We start from the raw sequence: 23,686 nt of genomic DNA on the forward strand, positions 1-23,686 counted from the left end.
AAGTACGATATTTGTCCCCATGTGCAGTTGCAAACCGTAGTCTAACTTTTTTATGGTGGTTTTGGAGCAGTGGCTTCTTCCTTGCTGAGCGACCTTTCAGGTTATGTTGATATAGGACTCGTTTTACTGTGGATATAGATACTTTTGTACCTGTTTCCTCCAACATCTTCACAAGGTCCTTTGCTGTTGTTCTGGGATTGATTTGCACTTTTTCCACCAAAATACGTTAATCTCTAGGAGACAGAACGTGTCTCCTTCCTGAGCGGTATGACAGCTGCGTGGTCGCATGGTGTTTATACTTGCGTATTATTGTTTGTACAGATGAACATGGTACCTTGAGCTGTTTGGATATTGCTCCAAGGATGAACCAGACTTGTGGAGGTCAACACTTTTTTTTCTGAGGTCTTGGCTGATTTCTTTTGATTTTCCCATGATGTCAAGCAAAGAGAAACTGAGTTTTAAAGTAGACCTTGAAATACATCCACAGGTAAATCTCCAATTGACTCAAATGATGTCAATTAGCCTATCAGAAGCTTCTAAAGCCATGACATAATTTTCTGAAATTTTCCAAGCTGTTTAAAGGCACAGTCAACTTAGTGTATGTAATCTTCTGACCAACTGGAATTGTGATACAGTGAATTATAAGTGAAATAATCTGTCGTAAACAATTATTGGAAAAATTACTTGTGTCATGGAGAAAGTAGATGTCCTAACCGACTTGCCAAAACTATAGTTTGTTAACAAGACATTTGTGGAGTGGTTGAAAAACAAGTTTTAATGACTCCAACCTAAGTGTATGTAAACCTCCGACTTCAACTGTAGCTCTCTCTCCTCTCGATTCTCCTTCATTTTTTAAGAAATTAATTTGTTCAAAACTGTTCAACTATTGTCTTTCTCTTTCTTTGAGTCAACTACTCACCACATTTTATGCACTGCGGTGCTAGCTAGCTGTGGCTTGTGCTTTCAGCACTAGATTCATTCTCTGATCCTTTGATTGGCTGGGCAACATGTCAGTTCATGTTCTAAGAGCTCAGATAGGTTGGAGGACGCCCTCCAGAAGTTGTCATAATTACTGTGTAAGTCTATAGAAGGGGGTGAGAACCACGAGCCTCCTAGGTTTTGTATTGAAGTCAATGTACCCAGAAGAGGATAGAAACTAGCCGTCCTCCGGCTACACCATGGTGCTACCCTACAGAGTCCTCTGAGGAGCCTCCAAATATCATCAGTATTCCTGCTTAGTCTTGTCAATTCTGCCTTGTTTAATCCCTGGAGGAATAGTGAGATGGAATACAATGATACAGCAAGGTTTACTATTCCAAAGTATAATGAAATAAATTGCATTCTATCAGCGCCTCCTCATTTCTGTATTTTGGGTCATGGCCATGGGTGAGAATATGAGAAGTAAACTCTACAGTCGCTGAGTATACTAAATATTAAGAACACTGCACTTTCCATAACATAGAATGACCAGGTGAATCCTGGTGAAAACTATGACCCCTTATGGATGTCACTTGTTAAATCCACTTCAGTCAGTGTCGATGAAAGGGAGGAGACAGGTTACAGACAGATTTTTAAGCCTTTAGACAATTGAATGGGCACCGGGGGTATGGTAGTAGGTGCGAGGCTCACCGGTTTGAGCTTACGACAACTTGTAGAGTCCATGCCCCAACGAATTGAGGCTGTTCTGCAAGTGTTTGGTATACTAAGTGTACATTTGGTCAGTTAATAGTACATAACATAACATACTTAACTGAAAATACACTTAACTTAATACCCAATAATACTTAATATACACAACTTGTTGCTGCTTATGACTCATTCAGGGAAGTGGACTGGAGATAGGTGGCTGCTGTCACATTTCTCATCCATTTACTCCTGAACTTGAATGAACTTTCGCTCTGCCAGTGGTAACTGTTGCTGTCCTTCTGACAACATTTACTACTTGCCAGACAAGGCAGAGTTAGAGATGTGCAACATCTACATTGTCTGCAGGTAAGTGTGTATATAGTTCAAATAACTACTCGTGGAGGATTGTAATTTTTTGTCTTGTACTTTTTGATTTTCATGTATGTTCTGTGTTTTGTTTACTTTCTTGCTGACATCTGTAATGGTGTGTTGTCTTTTCAAACTTCAATAAATGTTATTGTTAACTCTGAGGGGTATACTAAGAATCTAGTTAGAGTTCTCAGGTTTTTATTGAATTGGCTAGTTTTAGTTTGGCTAGCTTTGGCTTCACATTCCAGCTCAAGCTTCATCCATGATATGCAGGAATCAATATATCTCCATATGCATCAGAGTCACGTCTTTTGTGGGCATTTTAAAGGTTGTTTCTAGCAAAAGGCATCACGGATTTAACATTGTTATAGAATGCGTTATATTATCTGGATATTTTTATTTATTTATTTCAAAATATAAAGTTAACAATAGGTATAATTTTTGCCATTTTCTTTATCAAAGGGTATGGCATACCTCCACTCAATTTGAGCCCTGTTTTTAACCGAACACACCAAGCCCTTCCCAGGCATGGAGGTATTTAAGGAGTGACAGTATTGGAGTATTTGGCTATACCGACAAAATCTATGGATAGCATAATTGCGTCTGTCAAACAGGTAGACCTACCTTTTATTTTTTTTTTATAGGAAGAAATAGGCTTCAACAAAGCCCTCTTGTTGTTAGTTAAGTCGAATTAAAATGAAGACAATTGTTGAAATTAATTCATTTCAGAACCATTTGCTGTCCACCTCTGTTGGATTATGCCGCAGCCGCTCCAAAACTGGTGTCTGCCCGCTTGCCTTTTTAGTTGACTTTCTCCCGCACTCTCTCTCTCTCTCCTCATTATTACGTTAATGATTGAAAATGTGTCTGTCTCATAACATTGTAATACATTTGGTCTCCAGTCTATGGGCTACAGAAAAACACAAAGGCTACTACTCTTTCTACGTTAGGCTATATCATTTATGTTAAATTAATTTGATGGAGCGTTAGTGGATCGCCACAGCGCTGCGTCTTTCCAACAGCACCCTGGAGAGGCGCGCTGGGCATGGACAAGCTAAATATTTTGCGCCCCTGCCTTTGGCAAAGTGGGCCCTGGTTTTCATGGGGTGGCATCAGCTCTCACCTAAATAGCACTCATGCCACTGGGTGAGAGAAGTTTTCATTGTTTTTAGGCAGAATAATGAGTTATTATGTGTTGTTGGAGGTGCGTGTTTGTGAGTTTAGCTCTATGCGGCTGCCTCTTTATTGTGGCATGAACACAACAGTCATGTTGTTTTAATCTGATTGTCCAACAATCACTTGAAAGGGCTCCTTTACTGGCTACCCGCCTAACACCTGCATTCAAGTCCATTGCTAATTTTTCATGCCTCTGACATACATTTTTTTACATTTTAGTCATTTAGCAGACGCTCTTATCCAGAGCGACTTACAGTAGTGAATGCATACATTTCATTTCACACATTATTTAAAAAAATATATTTCGTACTGGCCCCCCATGGGAATTGAACCCACAACCCTGGCGTTGCACAAACCATACTGGCGCTGCAAACACCATGCTCTACCAACTGAGCCACAGGGAAGCTATACTGAACGTTACCGCTTTACTTTTCACTGCTTCTTATTTTACAACCTTAACAACTTTAAGACAAGCTAGTAACCACACACATCTTTAGGAAATGTACTTTCCCAGTTAATGGGACTTCCTTCAGCAGTTTTGTACAACTTATTTCTCACTTTTTATAGTTAATTTTTGGAATGCTAATGTAGTTTATAAGGAAGGTTCAATAAGTAAGGCTGGTCTGAATGGGTGGCTCACTTTTAACTTCATTCAGTAAGGCTGGTCTGAATGGTTAGCTCACTTTTAACCTCATTCAGTAAGCACAATCTATTACAAATCTATTAGCAAATCTATTACAAATAAAAAACAGAAATACCTTATTTACAGAAGTATTCAGACCCTTTGCTATGAGACTCGAAATTGAGGTCAGGTGCATCCTGTTTCAATTTTTTTATTTTACCTTTATTTAACTAGACAAGTCAGTTAAGAACAAATTCTTATTTTCAATGACAGCCTAGGAACAGTGGGTTAACTGCCTTGTTCAGGGGCAGAACGACAGATTTTTACCTTGTCAGCTCGGAGATTCGATCTTGCAACTTTTCGGTTAAGTCCAACGCTCTAACCACTAGGCTACCTGCCGCCCCAAAGGGCCTTGGTGAGAAGGGCCTTGGGCCTTCTCCGAAGGGCCTTGGTGAGATGGGCCTTGGTCAGGGAGGTGACCAAGAACCCGATGGTCACTCTGACAGAGCTCCAGAGTTCCTCTGTGGAGATGGGAGAACTTTCCAGAAGGACAACCATCTCTTTGACACAAATTGTATTGCTTTGCCACATTTTTTGGAGGCGTTGGAAGACCTCCCTGGTCTTTGAGCTTGGATCTGTGTTTGAAATTTACTGCTCGACTGAGGGACCTTACAGATAATTGTTTATGTGGTGTACAGAGATGAGGTAATCCTTCAAAAATCATGTTAAACACTATTATTTCACACAGATTGAGTCCATGCAACTTATGTAACTTGTTAAGCAAATTTGTACTCCTGAACATATTTAGGCTTGCCATAACAAAGGGGTTGAATACTTATTGACTCAAGACATTTGAGCTTTTCATTTTTAATTAATTAGTAAACATTTAAAAAAAAAATATTCCACTTTGACATTATGGGCTATATTGTGTAGGCCAGTGACAAAAAACATAATACATTTTTAATTTTAGGCTTTAACACAACAAAACATGGAAAAAGTCAAAGGGTGCGAATACTTTCTGAAGGCACTCTATTTCATTTTATATATATTTCAATGACAGACCAGAGGGTATTTGATGGTCATGAAATCACCTTTTTTGTTGACTAAACCAGAACAAAGGCTAGCTTACCCCTTAATGTGTGAACATGTGAACTAAAGCATTCATTAGGCTATTATGTACATTATATACATTTTCAGGTAAAACATTTGGAAAAACAAAACATAATGTAGACTGACTATGATGTTAATTTGCCTATCATCCTTCAGCTGTTTGATTAAGACCTATAGGCTACATGCATTCTATATAAAATGTTATTATCGGTTTATTATTGATCTCTTTACAGGTGGTGAGGATTCTGTGACACCCAACAGATTCCCGGCTATTGGCAAAATGATTATCTTCAGGATTAGAAAAGTCTGTCGTGCCATCGTTCTACTCTGCATCACAACTATCATTGTGTTTTATACTGGACAGCTATCCTCCAATTCGCTTGTGGATTTTGTTAAAAATGCCCTTCGGCCTCTGGACAGGATCCTCTCTCCAAGATATTGCGCATGTCTCAAATGTATGACACAGCCAGACGATGACCTCTGGTTTCAGAAGCGCTTCAACACATCTCTTAAACCATTTCTTACCAGAAAGTACAAGACACTCTCCAACGATACAAGAATGTGGTGGCAGGTAATAAAAACATTTTTATCAACTGTTTTTTATTACATCTTATCTTAAAGCAATAAAAGCGATGTCTTCACACACCCAACACATATTCACATATTTAGTCATACATTATACATTTTATATATCCACACCTAACAAGAAAAAATAGATAGAATGCTAATTAAATTAACCATTAAAATAAAATAAAACAAATCAGAAAAATACACTATCCACCATCCCATTCGAGTGACCTTTGCATTGATTATTCTAAACTTTATAACAGTAATTGATTATTATCTGTAAAGAACAACTGATCGACTGTCACAGAAACAGTATATTCCTATGTAGATTAGCCTATTAACGTTCCCATTGGTCAAGGAGAGTCCCAAACACTCAGTGTCACTACACATTGAAATATCAAAACCTGTTTATTGTTTTCTAAAGTTAATGGAATAGTGTGACATTTTGACAATCAAGCCCTTTTTTTAATTTACTAAAGTCAGCTAGCATTAGCGCACTGACGAAGTCTATGGGATCAGCTAGCTGATTGCACTAATGCTAGCTGATCCAGTAGACTTCCAGTCATTGCGCTAATGCTAGCTGACTTAGTGTGAACTTGAGTCACATGACTTGAACTCAAGTCTGACTCTAGTCACAAATTTGATTACTTGAGACTAGACTTGATATAAAATAAAATAAAACTTGAGACTCGACTTGGAGCCTCAAGACGCGGGACTCTATTTTGACTTGAGACTGATGACTTGAAATTATCTGGCCAGGTATTGTAACATTTTGTCACTCATTTTGTGGCACAGATTCTCTGTGGATTATTTTCCATGCACTTGTAAAAAAGCAGATTGGCTAGTGAAACACCTTCTGATCAGCCCACAATCAACACAGGTCAGGTTAGCTAGAACAGTGAGAAGATTTTGGGGGGGTTGCAAGTGTTTTATTTCACCTTTTTTTAACTAGACAAGTCAGTTAAGAACAAATTCTTAATTACAATGACAGCCTACCATGGAACAGTGGGTTAACTGCCTTGTTCAGGGGCAGAACAACATATTTTTTACCCCATCAGCTCTGGGATTTGATCTAGCAACCTCTCGGTTACTGGCCCAGCGCTTTAACCACTAACCTACCTGCCGCCCTGAGTGTGAAGCTGAACGAATGAGAGGTCGTAAGGCTTTTTAAATGATGACCTCATGAAAGCAGCAGAGAACTGGAGTGGTTACCATTTATATATTTTAATACACTACATATTTAATAAGCTACAAATCATTTACCATTTGTATTTATACCTTTGCTTATTTGATCTGGTCATTAACATAGGCCTACAGCATTGCACCAAATTCTTGTTTCAAAAACATCTAATCTTTGCTTCAGAACCAAAAAGTTGTGTGTCTTGACTGTTGACCAATGACCAGTCATCAGCATTGGCATGCAAAAGTGGGCGCACATATCCAGAATAGTGACCAGAAAGAGCATGTTTATTTTTCTCCGGATTTCTTGGCAAAAACAGAGTAGACTACCTACATCCTTAAAACCTTTGACTACAGTGAAATCAGGGTCACACAGAGTATTTCTTGTTAGTTGTCATGTCCTGACCAGCAGAGGGAGGTATGGTATCAGTTTTGGGTCAGGATGTGGCAGGTTTTTTGTATGTTAAAGGGTTTGTGTTGGTGATTAGACTCCCAATTGAAGGCAGGTGTGTTGAGTTGCCTTTGATTGGGAGTTCTATATAGTGGTGTGTGTTTTTCTTTGGGGTTGTGGGTAGTTGTTCTTGCACTGCGTTTTTGTATGCCTGTAAGACTGTTCCTGTCGTGTGTATTGTTTTTCCAGTGGATGCTTTACTCTTTTTTTGAATTAAAACATGAGCATCCATATTCCCGCTGCAGTTTGGTCTATTCAACACGGCACCTTTTGTGACAGAACTACCCACCACCAAAGGACCAAGCAGCGGAGAAGAGGACAGAGGCAAGTGAGGGAGGAATGTTGGAAGCAGCGCGCTCGGGAGGTGATGGATTCCTGGTCGCTGGAAGTATTGACGGAAAGGATTGACTGGACATGGCAGCAGTTGCGGGTCCACTGTGACAACCTGCCTGGGAGACAGGTAGAACCCGAGAGGCAGCCCCAATAATATTTTAGGGGGGGCACAAGGGCTATTTGGCGGGCGAGATTGGAGCCCCAGGCCATTTCCCCGTACCCTTGTAGGGCAGACTGGACAGGTCCCGTGCTTTGGGGTTGGGGCTGTGGTGAGGCCTGGGATTTTCAGGCCGGTAGGCACAGTACCAGCGTCCTGCATGTGCAGGACGAAGTAGGCATCGAGCCGGAAGGGGTGATGCCAACCCTGCGCTCAAGACCGCCAGTGCGCCTCTACGGTCCGGTGTTTCCCGCTAAATGCACTAGCATGGAGGTGCGTGTCTCCAGGCTGGCACGTCCAGTACCAGCCCCACGCATCAGGAGACTAGTGCGTCAGCCCAGCCTCGCCAGTCAACAGTCACCAGAGCTGCCCGCCAGTCAACAGTCACCAGAGCTGCCCGCCAGTCAACAGTCACCAGAGCTGCCCGCCAGTCAACAGTCACCAGAGCTGCCCGCCAGTCGAAAGTCACCAGAGCTGCCCGCCAGTCGAAAGTCGCCAGAGCCGCCCGCCAGTCAAAAGTCGCCAGAGCCGCCCGCTAGTCAGGAGCTGCCAGAGTGGCCCGTCTGCCCGGAGCTGCCAGAGTGGCCCGTCTGCCCGGAGCTGCCAGAGTGGCCCGTCTGCCCGGAGCTGCCAGAGTGGCCCGTCTGCCCGGAGCTGCCAGAGTGGCCCGTCTGCCCGGAGCTGCCAGAGTGGCCCGTCTGCCCGGAGCTGCCAGAGTGGCCCGGGCTGCCCGGAGCTGCCCGGGCTGCCCGGACTGCCCAGAGCTGCCCAGAGCTGCCCGGACTGCCCGGACTGCCCGGAGCTGCCCGGACTGCCCGGACTGCCCAGAGCTGCCCAGAGCTGCCCGGACTGCCCGGACTGCCCAGAGCTGCCCGGACTGCCCGGACTGCCCGGAGCTTCCCGGAGCTGCCAGACTGCCCGGAGCTGCCCGGAGCTGCCAGACTGCCCGGACTGCCCGGAGCTGCCAGACTGCCCGGAGTGGCCAGACTGCCCGGAGCTGCCCGAGTTGCCCGTCTGCCCGGAGCTGCCAGAGTGGCCCGTCTGCCTGGAGCTGCCAGAGTGGCCCGTCTGCCCGGAGCTGCCCGGACTGCCCAGAGCTGCCCAGAGCTGCCCGGACTGCCCGGACTGCCCGGAGCTGCCCGGACTGCCCGGACTGCCCAGAGCTGCCCAGAGCTGCCCGGACTGCCCGGACTGCCCAGAGCTGCCCGGACTGCCCGGACTGCCCGGAGCTGCCCGGAGCTGCCAGACTGCCCGGAGCTGCCCGGAGCTGCCAGACTGCCCGGACTGCCCGGAGCTGCCAGACTGCCCGGAGTGGCCAGACTGCCCGGAGCTGCCCGAGTTGCCCGTCTGCCCGGAGCTGCCCGAGTTGCCCGTCTGCCCGGAGCTGCCAGAGTGGCCCGTCTGCCTGGAGCTGCCAGAGTGGCCCGTCTGCCCGGAGCTGCCCGGACTGCCCGGAGCTGCCAGAGTGGCCCGTCTGCCCGGACTGCCCGGAGCTGCCCGGACTGCCCGGACTGCCCGGAGCTGCCAGAGTGGCCCGTCTGCCCGGAGCTGCCAGAGTGGCCAGACTGCCCGGAGCTGCCAGAGTGGCCAGACTGCCCGGAGCTGCCCGAGTGGCCCGTCTGCCCGGAGCTGCCAGAGTGGCCCGTCTGCCCGGAGCTGCCAGAGTTGCCCGTCTGCCCGGAGCTGCCAGAGTGGCCCGTCTGCCCGGAGCTGCCAGAGTGGCCCATCTGCCCGGAGCTGCCAGAGTGGCCCGTCTGCCCGGAGCTGCCAGAGTGGCCCGTCTGCCCGGAGCTGCCCGTCTGCCCGGAGCTGCCCGGAGCTGCCCGGAGCTGCCCGGAACTGCCCAGACTGCCCGGAGCTGCCCGGACTGCCCGGAGCTGCCAGCCTGCCCGGAGCTGCCCGGAGCTGCCAGACTGCCCGGACTGCCCGGAGCTGCCAGACTGCCCGGACTGCCCGGAGCTGCCAGACTGCCCGGACTGCCCGGACTGCCCGGAGCTGCCCGGAGCTGCCCGGAGCTGCCCGGAGCTGCCCGGACTGCCAGACTGCCCGGACTGCCCGGACTGCCCGGAGCTGCCCGGAGCTGCCCGGAGCTGCCCGGAGCTGCCCGGAGCTGCCCGGAGCTGCCCGGACTGCCAGACTGCCCGGAGCTGCCCGGACTGCCCGGAGCTGCCCGGACTGCCCGGACTGCCCGGAGCTGCCCGGACTGCCCGGACTGCCCGGACTGCCCGGAGCTGCCCGGACTGCCCGGAGCTGCCCGGACTGCCCGGACTGCCCGGAGCTGCCCGGAGCTGCCAGACTGCCCGGAGCTTCCCGGAGCTGCCAGACTGCCCGGACTGCCCGGAGCTGCCAGACTGCCCGGACTGCCCGGAGCTGCCAGACTGCCCGGACTGCCCGGAGCTGCCAGACTGCCCGGACTGCCCGGAGCGGCCAGACTGCCCGGAGCTGCCCGAGTTGCCCGTCTGCCCGGAGCTGCCAGAGTGGCCCGTCTGCCTGGAGCTGCCAGAGTGGCCCGTCTGCCCGGAGCTGCCCGGACTTCCCGGAGCTGCCAGAGTGGCCCGTCTGCCCGGACTGCCCGGAGCTGCCCGGACTGCCCGGAGCTGCCCGGACTGCCCGGAGCTGCCCGGACTGCCCGGACTGCCCGGAGCTGCCCGGACTGCCCGGAGCTGCCAGAGTGGCCCGTCTGCCCGGAGCTGCCAGAGTGGCCAGACTGCCCGGAGCTGCCAGAGTGGCCAGACTGCCCGGAGCTGCCAGAGTGGCCAGACTGCCCGGAGCTGCCCGAGTGGCCAGACTGCCCGGAGCTGCCCGAGTGGCCCGTCTGCCCGGAGCTGCCAGAGTGGCCCGTCTGCCCGGAGCTGCCAGAGTTGCCCGTCTGCCCGGAGCTGCCAGAGTGGCCCGTCTGCCCGGAGCTGCCAGAGTGGCCCGTCTGCCCGGAGCTGCCAGAGTGGCCCGTCTGCCCGGAGCTGCCAGAGTGGCCCGTCTGCCCGGAGCTGCCAGAGTGGCCCGTCTGCCCGGAGCTGCCCGGAGCGGCCAGACTGCCCGGAGCTGCCAGAGTGGCCAGACTGCCCAGAGCTGCCAGAGTGGCCAGACTGCCCGGAGCTGCCCGAGTGGCCCTCCTGTCCTCCGGCGCTGCCCGAGTGGCCCTCCTGTCCTCCGGCCCAGCCCGAGGGGCCCTCCTGTCCTCCGGCCCAGCCCGAGGGGCCCTCCTGTCCTCCGGCCCAGCCCGAGGGGCCCTCCGGCCCAGCCCGGGGGGCCCTCCTGTCCTCCGGCCCAGCCCGAGGGGCCCTCCTGTCCTCCGGCCCAGCCCGAGGGGCCCTCCTGTCCTCCGGCCCAGCCCGAGGGGCCCTCCTGTCCTCCGGCCCAGCCCGAGTGGTCCGTCTGCCAGGGTCAGCCCGAGTGGCCCGTCAGCCCGGCGCAGCTAGCGGCGCCACCGAAGTGGGCGACGCCGAAGGTGGAGCGAGGTCCACGTCCTGCACCTGAGCCACCTCCAGGATAGGTGGGTTAGGGAGGGAGGGTGTAGCACAGTGCCGTCGTTGACGGCAGCCACCCTCCCTCCCTCCCTTATTGTGTAGGGGTTATTGTTTATTGGTTTTGTTGGGGTTACATTTGTTTTTTTGTATTTTCTGTTGTTAGGTGCATTCCGGGGTCTGCACCTTGAGGGGGGGGGGGGGGGGGGGGGGGTTCTGTCACGTCCTGACCAGCAGAGGGAGGTATGGTATCAGTTTTGGGTCAGGATGTGGCAGGTTTTTTGTATGTTAAGGGGTTTGTGTTGGTGATTAGACTCCCAATTGAAGGCAGGTGTGTTGAGTTGCCTTTGATTGGGAGTTCTATATAGTGGTGTGTGTTTTTCTTTGGGGTTGTGGGTAGTTGTTCTTGCACTGCGTTTTTGTATGCCTGTAAGACTGTTCCTGCCGTGTGTATTGTTTTTCCAGTGGATGCTTTACTCTTTTTTTTAATTAAAACATGAGCATCCATATTCCCGCTGCAGTTTGGTCTATTCAACACGGCACCTTTTGTGACAGTAGTCTTAAACAATTTTACTTAAAAAACTAAAAAACTTTCCACTGGAAATGCGGAAGGCTGACATATGGGCTGTGTCTCAAGTGGTGGATTGAGACACAGCCCATATCTCTAGTTTAAACTGAAGGATTCTGATGGGGATTTTTTATTATGTTACTTAGATTGATACACGGGTGCGTCAATAGACTCATACCCCCCCTTCCTGCAGTTCAATTACCAAATCGTCTCTCTAGTGGCTGCATGGGTGGAATGTTATTAATAATTTTCATAATTTCACAATAAATAAACATATTTTTTAACCGCTGAAAATTCGGTCTTGGCTTTTTCTTTGCAACTCTGCCTAGAAGGCCAGCATCCCGGAGTCACCTCATCACTGTTGACGTTGAGACTGGTGTTTTGTGGGTACTATTTAATGAAGCTGCCAGTTGAGGACTTGTAAGGGGTCTGTTTCTAAAACTAGACACTCTAATGCACTTGTCCTCTTGCTCAGTTGTGCACCGGGGCCTCCCAATCCTCTTTCTATTCTGGTTAGAGCCAGTATGCGATGTTCTGTGAAGGGAGTAGTACACAATGTTGAACGAGATCTTCAGTTTCTTGACAATTTCTCGCATGCAATAGCCTTCATTTCTCAGAACAAGAATAGACTGACGAATTTCAGAAGAAAGAACTTTGTTTCTGGCCATTTTGAGCCTGTCATTTTTCCAATGATCAATTCAAATCAAATCAAAGTTATTTATATAGCCCTTCTTACATCAGCTGATATCTCAAAGTGCTGTACAGAAACCCAGCCTAAACCCCCAAACAGCAAGCAATGCAGGTGTAGAAGCACGGTGGCTAGGAAAAACTCCCTAGAAAGGGCAAAACCTAGGAAGAAACCTAGAGAGGAACCAGGCTATGAGGGGTGGCCAGTCCTCTTCTGGCTGTGCCGGGTGGAGATTATAACAGCACATGGCCTAGATGTTCAAATGATCATAAATGACCAGCATTGTCAAATAATAATAATCATAGTAGTTGTCGAGGGTGCAACAAGTCAGTAACACAAGAGTAAGTGTCAGTTGGCTTTTTCTTAGCCCATCTTTGAGAGTATCTCTACCGCTCCTGCTGTCTCTAGAGAGTTGAAAACAGCAGGTCTGGGACAGGTAGCACGTCCGGTGAATAGGTCAGGGTTCCAGCAGGTCTGGGACAACAGGTCTGGGACAGGTAGCACGTCCGGTGAACAGGTCAGGGTTCCATAGCTGCAGGCAGAACAGTATGAACTGGAGCAGCAGCACGGCCAGGTGAACTGGGGACAGCCAGGTAGTCCTGAGGCATGGTCCTAGGGCTCAGGTCCTCCGAGAGAGAGAGAAAGAAAGAAAGAGAGAATTAGAGAGAGCATATTTAAATTCACACAGGACACCGGAAAAGACAAGAGAAATACTCCAGATGTGACAGACTGACCCTAGCCCCACGACACATAAACTACTGCAGCATAAATACTGGAGGCTGAGACAGGAGGGGTCAGGAAACATTAGCCTTTTAAAATGATAAACTTGGATTAGTCACTGTTGCTTCCTGCTTTAATTTTAACATGCTGATAGAAATTTGGTTAGACAAATTTAAGTTTCCCTGCATTAAAGTCCCTTGCCGCTAGGAGCACCGCCTCTGGGTGAGCATTTTCCTGTTTGCTTATGGCGGAATACAGTGTGGTCTTAGTGCCAGCTTCAGTCTGTGGTGGAATGTAGACAGCTACGAAAAATACAGATGAAAACTCTCTAGGTAGATAGTGTGGTCTACAGCTTATCATGAAATACTCTACCTCAGGCGAGCAAAACCTTGAGACTTCCTTAGATATCGTGCACCAGCTGTTATTTACAAAAATACATAGTCCGCCGCCCCTTGTCTTAGCAGAAGCCTCTGTTCTGTCCTGCCGATACAGCGTATAACCAGCCAGCTGTATGTTGATAATGTCGTCGTTCTGCCACGACTCCGTGAAGCATAAGATATTACAGTTTTGAATGACCCGTTGATAGTTTAATCTTCAGCGTAGGTCATCGATTTTATTTTCCAAAGATTGCACAGTTGCTAGCAGAATGGAAGGCAGTGGGGGTTTATTCGATTGCCTACGAATTCTCAGAAGGCAGCCCTTCCTCTGGCCCATTTTTCTCCGCCTTCTCTTTACACAAATGACGGGGATCTGGGTCTGTTCCCGAGAAAGCAGTATGTCATTCACGTCGGGCTCGTCGGACTCATTAAAGGAAAAAAGGATTCTGAGTAATTACAGTTCTGATGTCCAGAAGCTCTTTTCGGTCATAAGAGATGGTAGCAGCAACATTATGTACAAAATAAGTAAAAAACTAAGTTACAAACAAGGCAAAGAAAAGAACAAAAACACAATCGGTTAGGGACATGTAAAACATCAGCCTTCTTCTCCGGCACCACCTTACACATCTTAGTATGAAGGTAGTGATGTGCCAACAAAAATAAGGGGTTAAATATGTGTCCAAAAAAACTAAAACATTTCCTGAGCTTTCTTATATCTGCTAGATATAGGACAGACATGTCAACATTTAATTCTGTCTGATTTATTTTTTGACTGTCTTTTTTGCCATTTATGAATGCGTTATTCAATGTGCTTCTATTGTAAAGGCCAAATTCAATATTTTAGCAAAGTAGAAAAATCTGCTGTTCTGCCCTTGAGCAACTCAGTAAATCCTCCAAAACAACTGCTCCATGGGCTCAATGTGACATTATATCTGAAGTTGATATTGACTGTTAACATAAATTACGTTCAGTTCAAAATGTAGGTGTAAATTGCATTTATTTTTGTTTCTTGCGCTTTGAAAATGCATCACCGTTTATGGCTGTAATGACACTGGTTGAATCAACGTTGTTGAACCAATGTGGAATAGACGTTGAATTTACATTTGTGCCGTGGGAGGCTATATTTGCGTAGCGATTGGGCACGTGTGCATGCGCGGGGGTCACACACTTTTGTAAGGATTGCGGGTCAAATGTTTGAAAACCACTGGGTTAGCGAACAGATTTCTGATTTGATGTTCAGCTATACAATCGGGTGCAGCGCAAATGTCAAATTGTATGGAGAGAGGATTGACATCAATAAAAATGCAGTTCCAAAACATTTTTGGTGATCAAGAATATGAAATGTTTACTTTGCAAGTTTATTAGCAATGGGGCATTAAGCAACAATGACTAGCATAGGCTCTACTGGTCATTTGGTATGCAAAATGGCTTGAAATGTATACAATGTATTACTTATGAAACTTGTGTTTGGAATTTGTTGTTAAAATTGATTATTACATAATCAAAATGTGTTGTAGACAAAATAATGAAAAGGCCTGTCTGGTAGCCTCAATTAATAGACAAAGATTTGTGGTTGAATGAGTCATTGCCTATGTAGATTTTTTTTACTTGTCTTGAGACCTTTGACTCAACTTGTCCTTAGAATGCACATCTTGGACATGACTCGAGACTCGACCCGTTCTACTTGGGACTCAACTTGAGATTTGGACCTTGTTACTTGAGACTTACTCGTGACTTGAATAATATTGACTTGGTCCCACCTCTGGCAATCGAGAAACAGTCATAAACTTCCATCAAACTGCACACAGAGACATAAAACGACTTGTTCATCTGACTCTGGGGAATTTTGCCACAATCTCACACTATCCCCTTTAAGAATCTCCAATAGTTTACTGTAGTTACATTTTTGTATATGAGGGAGTTTTATTCAGAAGGAACTCTTTTATTTGATGTTTAGGCTGCAATATAAGCATGGTCACTGACAACTGATTAACAGTTTGCTATAGTAGTCGTCAATAACCTCAGTGTAAAGAGCAGATGGCTCTGGAGTCTTACCTTTAGTGTGTGGGGTTTCCTCAGATGTTATGGTGTGTCATTTGCAGTAGGCTGCTTTTAGTGTCAGCCTGTCCATTGTTGTGTATTTATTGTGTATTCATTGTTGTTTTATGTATTGGCTGGTGCAATTAAATAACCAGAAATTGCAGAAAGACCGTAACAAAGCCAACTTTAGCGAGGTGGTGGAGAAGTTGTTCCAGGTCATCCCTGATGCTGACCTTTACATGGACGCGGGCCCTGAGCGCTGTAGGACCTGTGCTGTGGTGGGGAACTCTGGGAACCTCAAGGGCTCCCACTACGGAGCCCTCATCGACTCCAGTGATGTCATCATAAGGTAAGCCAACTGAGAGGGTGTGGATGATTGAGGGCACACTTGTCACAAAGCCTGTTTTAGCATGGGCAGCGCAACACAGCCTGTTTCAGCATGGGCAGTGCAACATAGCCTGTTTCAGCATGGGCAGCGCAACACAGCCTGTTTCAGCATGGGCAGTGCAACACAGCCTGATTTAGCATGGGCAGCGCAACACAGCCTGTTTTAGCATGGGCAGCGCGACACAGCCTGTTTTAGCATGGGCAGCGCAACACAGCCTGTTTTAGCATGGGCAGCGCAACACAGCCTGTTTTAGCATGGGCAGCGCAACACAGCCTGTTTTAGCATGGGCAGCGCAACACAGCCTGTTTTTGCATGGGCAGCGCAACACAGCCTGTTTTTGCATGGGCAGCGCAACACAGCCTGTTTTAGCATGGGCAGCGCAACACAGCCTGTTTTTGCATGGGCAGCGCAATTGAGGACTTTCACCATTTTGAAGTAGTCAACTGGGTGGGACTTCCTATAGGTTAAGGAAGGATCAAAGAATTCCAAGGAATTAAGGGCTATGTCCCATTTGTCCCTCCTACCTCAAAGTGTGCACTTGTTCACTTGCACATGGTTGTTCAATGCTTTTAGATTTGTGGGAAGTAGTGAACGAGTGCACACTCCAGGAAGAAAGTAGCAAAAATGTGGCATAGCTGCATGTGGCAGTTAATCACTAACCTTGGCTTTATACCTGTTCAGACAACACTCCAGGTGGTATTATATGCACCCTTTCAGTTTGTTTACCAAGTAGAATAAGAAGAAATCAACGATTTGAACATATATATATATATATATAGCCCTCAATGGCCCTGCCCATGGTGTCACAGAAGACAGTATGGCAAAGATGTGCCTTTATCCAACTTAATGATTTAATGTTCTATATGTATGCCTGGTTTGGTGTGTTCATTTTTTATCTTGGCGGTATGAATGACTATGTGTTTTGAATGAAAGTGTTTTGGAATATGGCAGTCATGATATGGATCCCAGCTATTTACTGTGTTATCCAGAATGAACAAGGCTCGTACCTCTGGCTATGAGCGGGATGTTGGCAGCCGGACCACACATCACATCATATACCCAGAGAGTGCCATAGACCTGGACAACACCACTAGTCTGGTGTTTTTCCCTTTCAAGACACTGGACCTTCAGTGGCTACCCGGTGCCATTACCACTGGATCTCACATCACTTTGTGAGTAACCATTCTCCTTTGATTAGTCCATCAGTCTGTTACACCATGCATTTTTCAAAGATTACATAGCAACACTGGATGAAATGTAGGTCTTATTTTACTCAACAGCTCATATTTACGTCTTAGACCGAAGATAAAGGCCAACAAAGATTTGGTGAGTCACATTGTTGATCATTATAATTTATTATGGTTGTAATACATCTACAGTCAATGATAAATGCATGATATTTTTATATCTTGAATAGTAGGTAATTGAGGATGTTTGTTAGTTAGGTATGGGCTAATCTCGGTTAACCCTAAAATCGTGCGTAATTTGGTCAGATGCTCGATAACACATTTACGAAGTCTCGTAAACGGAAACTCTCAGCCCTTTCTGATAATTTCACTTGTGTTTATCATCCGTGTTGGCACACGCAAAGCAGTGAAAGAGTGTCACCATGGAATTGTGCAGAGTATGTTTACATGCACACAATACTACCATTATTGTGAATACTGCGATGAAATATGCGTTATAAAGGTTTTGTATAATTTCATCCAGTAGTTTTGAAAGTAGCGCTCACAAGCTAAAACGGCTCCCTGAAAATTGTACACAACTTCCTATGATACACTGTATGTTAATTTTTTTACAATATGTACAATATGTTACAAATTTGTAAGTACTTAAGATCCCTTTCAATCTCTTTAATATAATAGTACAATTAAAAAGTTGACTTGCTTTACCAGAAGAACATTGTCTCTTACGATCCAGTTGACATGGAGATGTCTGATAATTAGGCTAGGCCTACTTGATGAGACTTAGATAAATTGTAGCGATCCTCGCTATATGGGCCATTTTACAATTCCCACCAAGTGGGTTATTGGCGCAATGCGTAAGGTGTTTGCCTTTCATGGAAGCAACCTGGGTTTGCTTCCCTGCCTCACTGTTTGCTTCATTGGTGTCAGAAGGGGAAGAGTGAGGCCATTGGGAACACATGGTCTGAATGAAGTGGCTGAGTCATTGAAGCACAGGGACATTCCTTCCTGTTCGGAGAGGGCAGTGTAGCAATACTATATGATCCATGCTACAATTCCCACCAAGTGGGTTAACCCTATTGGGGCGATGCCTAAGGGTTTTATGTCTAGGGTGGTTTGCTTTTCATGCCAGCGCTCGGGGCCTATTCATTTTCATTCTGAGTATGGACATCTTGAAACTATTTTAAAGATGCATAGTTTCAGATTTTCCAAACTCACTTTACTCTCTTGTGCAGGAGCTTGCAGGAATGTGTAGTCTTGCGTGATGTCTACTTTAATGCTAATTAGCATTTTTGAATCTGAGAGTAAATAGAGCCGAATATATTGATAAAAGTCACCTTGTCTGAGAGAGATTTACATGGTTTTCAAACTGTCACGCCAGGGTAAGCCTACACGAAACACAGCCCTTATTTTAAGTGTTTCTAAAATTCCCAATGGGAAAAATGAATGGTGGAAAAACGATTGGAACCATTTCCTTGCTTGACCACTAGGTTTTATGGGTATTATGACACCTCCACTGTGGGGCTCTATGGTGTTGGTGGTATGCCTATGACTAAAATGGAGTGAGGATTTTTGAACGTAGTCCAGTTTTATTGCACAAACTCAACACAATTCAAGCACCTGGGATGATGTCATTGACACTCCTTTTGTTTTGGGGGGGACCCTTGCGCCATGTTCATTTTATGAAAATGCTACAGGTGAAGAGGCCCATCAGTACCGATGTAGGATCTTCATTTGATTTCATTTGACTTTGATTTTATTTATTTTGATTTAACCTTTATTTAATCAGGCAAGTCAATTAAGAACAAATTATTATTTACAATGACGGCCTAGCAAGAGACAAAAGACCTCCTGTAGGGGTACGCGCAATGCCGTCGCGGTATACACAAATAAAAATGTGATTCACATTTATTTTTTTAATAAAATAAAATATTCTTCACATTTTCAAATAGTCCATTTATACATTTGGGCAAGGTTTTTTTTCGCCTGAGTAGCCTCGTTTCACTGCCAAAAATAAAATTAAACCATCTAGTGTTCAGCGAAATGACAACACAATGTCAAATACAGGTAGCCTAGTCAAAAACTAACATCCAATCACATAAACCATTACTCTCTTGCAGAAATTCCACTAACGGTCCGTATGTAGCCAAACGTAGCTACTGCTCATGTTGGTATCTGTACTGATGGCGCAAAAGCTATGACAGGGAGACATAGTGGAGTGGTAATGTGTGTGCAAGCAGTTGTTCCCCACGCCACCTGGGTACACTGCAGCCTCCACTTAGAGGCTCTTGCTGCCAAGGGAATGCCTGACAGCTTGAAAGACGTTTTGGACACTACAGTGAAAATAGTTAACTTTGTTAAAGCAAGTCCCCTGAAATCGTGTATTTTCTGCACTATGCAATGATATGGGCAGCAACCATGTAACGCTTTTACAACATACAGAAGTGCACAGGTTATCAAGGGGCAAAGTATTGACGCGTTTTTTTAAAATCGAGAGACGAGCTTAAGTTCTTACTGACAATCATTTTCACTTGTCTGACCGCTTGCATGATGACGAGTTTCTCACATGACTGGCCTATCTGGGTGATGTTTTTTCTCGCCTGAATGATCTGAATCTAGGATTACACAGACTTTCCGCAACTATATTCAATGTGCGGGACAAATTTGAGGCTATGATTAAGAAGTTGGAGCTCTTCTCTGTCTCCATTAACAAGGACAACACACAGGTCTTTCCATCATTGTATGATTTTTTTGTGTGCAAATGAACTCACGTTTACGGACAATGTCAAACGTGATATAGCGAAGCACCTGAGTGAGTTGGGTGCGTAATTACGCAGATACTTTCCCGAAACGGGTGACTCAAACAACTGGATTCGTTAGCCCTTTCATGCCCTGCCTCCAGTCCACTTACCGATATCTGAAGAAGATAGCCTCATCGAAATTGCAACAAGCGGTTCTGTGAAAATTTAATCAGAAGCCCTTGCCAGATTTTGATGAGGCTCCTGCCTTGGCAAATCGCGCTGTTAAGACACTGTTGCCCTTTGCAACCACGTGCCTATGTGAGAGTGGATTCTCGGCCCTCACTAGCATGAAAACTAAATACAGGCACAGACTGTGTGTGGAAAATGATTTAAGACTGAGACTTTCTCCAATACAACCCAACATTGCAGAGTAATATGCATCCTTTCAAACACACCCTTCTTAACCTGTGGTGAGTTATTCACAATTTCCAATGAACAAATACGGTTTTATATGTAAGGTGGTTAAATAAAGAGCAAAATGATTGATTATTACTATATTATTACTTGAGCCCTGGTCCTATAGGAGCTCTTTGTCACTTCCCACGTTGTGACAAACTCACATTCATTCTTATGTTTAATAAATGTGTCGTATAGTGTGTGTGTGGCAGGCTTACAATGATGGCAAAAAACTATATTTGAGAGTGTGCTGACCCTGGTGCTGGAGGGGGTATGCAGCTGGAGGTTGAATGTTTGAAGGGGTATGGGACTATGGGACTATAAAAACTTTGTGAACCGCTGTATTACAGGCTAAAAAACATGTAAAACGTATCAACTCCTCCAAAAAAGTTAATTCATTATTATCCACATGATAATTCACATTTCCTGTTGCGATGTACCGGCAGGATAGAACAGCGGCATCTGGTAAGACAAGGGGCTTCGATCTATGTATTTTTGGAAACAACAGCCGGTACACGATATCTAAGGAAGTCTCGAGCTATTGCTCGCCTGAGGTAGAGTTTCTCATGATAAGCTGCAGGCCACACTACCTACCACATGAGTTTTCATCTATTTTCTTTGTAGCTGTTTACATACCCTCACAGTCAGAGGCTGGCACTAAGATAGCATTGAATGAGCTGTATTCCATCATAATCAAACAAGAAAACTTTGGCGCTCCTAGTAGCCGGGGACTTTAATGCAGGGAAACTTAAATCAGTTTTACCAAATTTCTATCAGCATGTTAAATGTGCATTCAGTGGGAAAAGACCTCTGGACAACCTATACTCCACACACAGAGATGCATACAAAGCTCTCCCTCACCCTCCATTTGGCAAATCTGACCATAATTCCATCCTCCTGATTCCTGCTTACAAGCAAAAATTAAATCAGGAAGCACCAGTGACTAGATAAATAAAAAAGTGGTCAGTTGAAGCAGTTGCTAAGCTACAGGACTGTTTGGCTAGCACAGACTGGAACATGTTCCAGGATTCCTCCAATGGCATTGAGGAGTACAGCACATCTGTCATTGGCTTCATCAATAAGTGAATCGATGATGTTGTCCCCACATTGACCATACGTACATACCCCAACCAGAAGCCATGGATTACAGGCAGCATCCGCACTGAGCTAAAGGCTAGAGCTTCTACTTTCAATGTATGGGACTCTAACCCGGAAGCTTATAAGAAATGCCCTCCGACGAACCATCAAACAGGCAAAGCATCAATACAGGACTAACACCGGCTCTGACACTCGTTGGATGTGGCAGGGCCTGCAAACCATTACAGAATACAAAGGGAAGCACAGCCAAGAGCTGCCCAGTGACAAGAGCCTACCGGACGAGCAAAACTACTTCTATGCACACTTCAAGGCAAATAACATTGAAACATGCATGAGAGCACCAGCTGTTCCGGAAGACAGTGTGATCACGCTGTCCGCAGCCGATGTGAGTAAGACCTTTAGACAGGTCAACATTCACAAGGCCGCAGGGCCAGACGGATTACCAGGACATGTACTGCGGGCATGCGCTGACCAACTAGCAAGTGTCTTCACTAACATTTTCAACCTCTCCCTGTCCGAGTCTGTCATACCAACATGTTTTAAGCAGACCACCATAGTGCCTGTGCCCAAGAACACTAAGGTTATCTGCCTAAATGACTACCGACCCATAGCACTCAAGTCTGTAGCCATGAAGTGCTTTGAAAGGCTGGTCATGGCTCTCATCAACACCATTATCCCAGAAACCCAAGACCCACTCCAATTTGCATACTGCCCCAACAGATCCACAGATGATGCAGTCTCTATTGCACTCCACACTGCCCTTTCCCACCTGGACAAATGGAACACCTATGTGAGAATGCTATTCATTGATTACAGCTCAGCGTTCAACACAATAGTGCCCTCAAATCGCATCAATAAGCTAAGGACCCTGGAACTAAACACCTCCCTCTGCAACTGGATCCTGGACTTCCTGACGGGCCACCAACAACAACACATCCACCACGCTGATCCTCAACACAGGGGCCCCTCAGGGGTGCATGCTCAGCCCCCTCCTGTACTCCCTGTTCACTCATGACTGCACGGCCAGGCACGACTCCAACACCATCATTAAATTTGCTGATGACACAACAGCGGTAGGCCTGATCACCGACAACAACGAGACAACCTATAGGGAGGAGGTCAGAGACTTGGCCGTGTGGTGCCAGGACAACAACATCTCGCTCAACGTAATCAAGACAAAGGAGATGATTGTGGACTACAGGAAAAAGAGGACCGAGCACGCCCCCATTCTGATCAACGTGGCTGCAGTGGAGCAGGTTGAGACCTTCAAGTTCCTTGGTGTCTACATCACCAACAAACTAACATGGTCCAAGCACACTGTCACGTCCTGACCATAGAAAGCTTTTATTTTCTATGGTAGGTCAGGGCGTGACAGGGGTTTTTGTCTAGTTTACATTTTCTGTGTTGTTTGGGTCTAGTCTCTGTATTTCTATGTTTTTTTGTTGTTGTTGGGATGATCTCCAATTAGAGGCAGCTGGTCATCGTTGTCTCTAATTGGGGATCATATTTAAGTTGTTGTTTTTCCCACTAGGGTTTGTGGGAGATTATTTTGAGTTGGTGTATGTTGCACCTCTTCGTCACGGTTTGTTGTTTTGTTTATTAGTATGTCTTGCATAGTTTCACAGTTAAAATAAAATGTGGAACGATACACACGCTGCGCCTTGGTCTCCTTCATCATACGACAAGCGTGACACACACCAAGACAGTCGTGAAGTGGGCACGACAAACCTATTCCCCCTCAGGAGACTGAACAGATTTGGCATGGGTCCTCAGATCCTCAAAAGGTTCTACACCTGCACCATTGAGAGTATCCTGACTGGTTGCATCACTGCCTGGTATGGCAACTGCTCGGCCTCCGAATGCAAGGCACTACAGAGGGTAGTGCGATTGGCCCAGTACATCACTGGGGCCAAGCTTCCTGCCATCCAGGATCTCTATACCAGGCGGTGTCAGAGGAAGGCCCTAAAAATTGTCAAAGACTTCAGCCACCCTAGTCATAGACTATTCTCTCTGTTACCACACGGCAAGCGGTACCGAAACGCCAAGTCTAGGTCCAAGAGGCTTCTAAACAGCTTCTACCCCCCAAGACATAAGACTCCTGAACATCTAGTCAAATGGCTACCCAGACTATTTGCATTGCATTTTCTAATTAAATCATGCTGTTTATGTATAATATATTCCATGCAGGTTTTGGTTCTGAATCCTGTGTTCATGAAATATGTTCATGAAGTCTGGCTTGACTATTACGGCAAATACCCCTCCACCGGATTCATGGCTTTGATATTAGCCCTACACATTTGTGACGAGGTAAGACGTTATACATATCAACACACATCAAGTTCAAGTTGTGTCATATGCGCAGGATACACATG

At 46.3% G+C, this 23,686-nt stretch overlaps 1 protein-coding gene across 1 annotated transcript in view; it reads left to right on the forward strand.

The window, feature by feature from the left end:
* Positions 1 to 1,680: 1,680 nt before the first annotated feature.
* The window catches only part of LOC106563788 (CMP-N-acetylneuraminate-beta-galactosamide-alpha-2,3-sialyltransferase 1), a 41,516-nt gene continuing 19,510 nt past the window's right edge, over positions 1,681 to 23,686 (forward strand). Inside the window, exons 1-6 of the mRNA XM_014129641.3 lie at positions 1,681 to 1,992; positions 5,137 to 5,474; positions 15,603 to 15,796; positions 16,825 to 17,007; positions 17,116 to 17,161; positions 23,502 to 23,621. Coding sequence (XP_013985116.3) covers positions 5,184 to 5,474; positions 15,603 to 15,796; positions 16,825 to 17,007; positions 17,116 to 17,161; positions 23,502 to 23,621 — 834 coding nt within the window. The 5' untranslated portion in view covers positions 1,681 to 1,992; positions 5,137 to 5,183. The remainder of the gene's footprint in view (positions 1,993 to 5,136; positions 5,475 to 15,602; positions 15,797 to 16,824; positions 17,008 to 17,115; positions 17,162 to 23,501; positions 23,622 to 23,686) is intronic.

The sequence above is a fragment of the Salmo salar genome, chromosome 11 (assembly GCF_965601325.2).
Source record: "Salmo salar chromosome 11, fSalSal1, whole genome shotgun sequence".
Taxonomy (NCBI): Eukaryota; Metazoa; Chordata; class Actinopteri; order Salmoniformes; family Salmonidae; genus Salmo; species Salmo salar.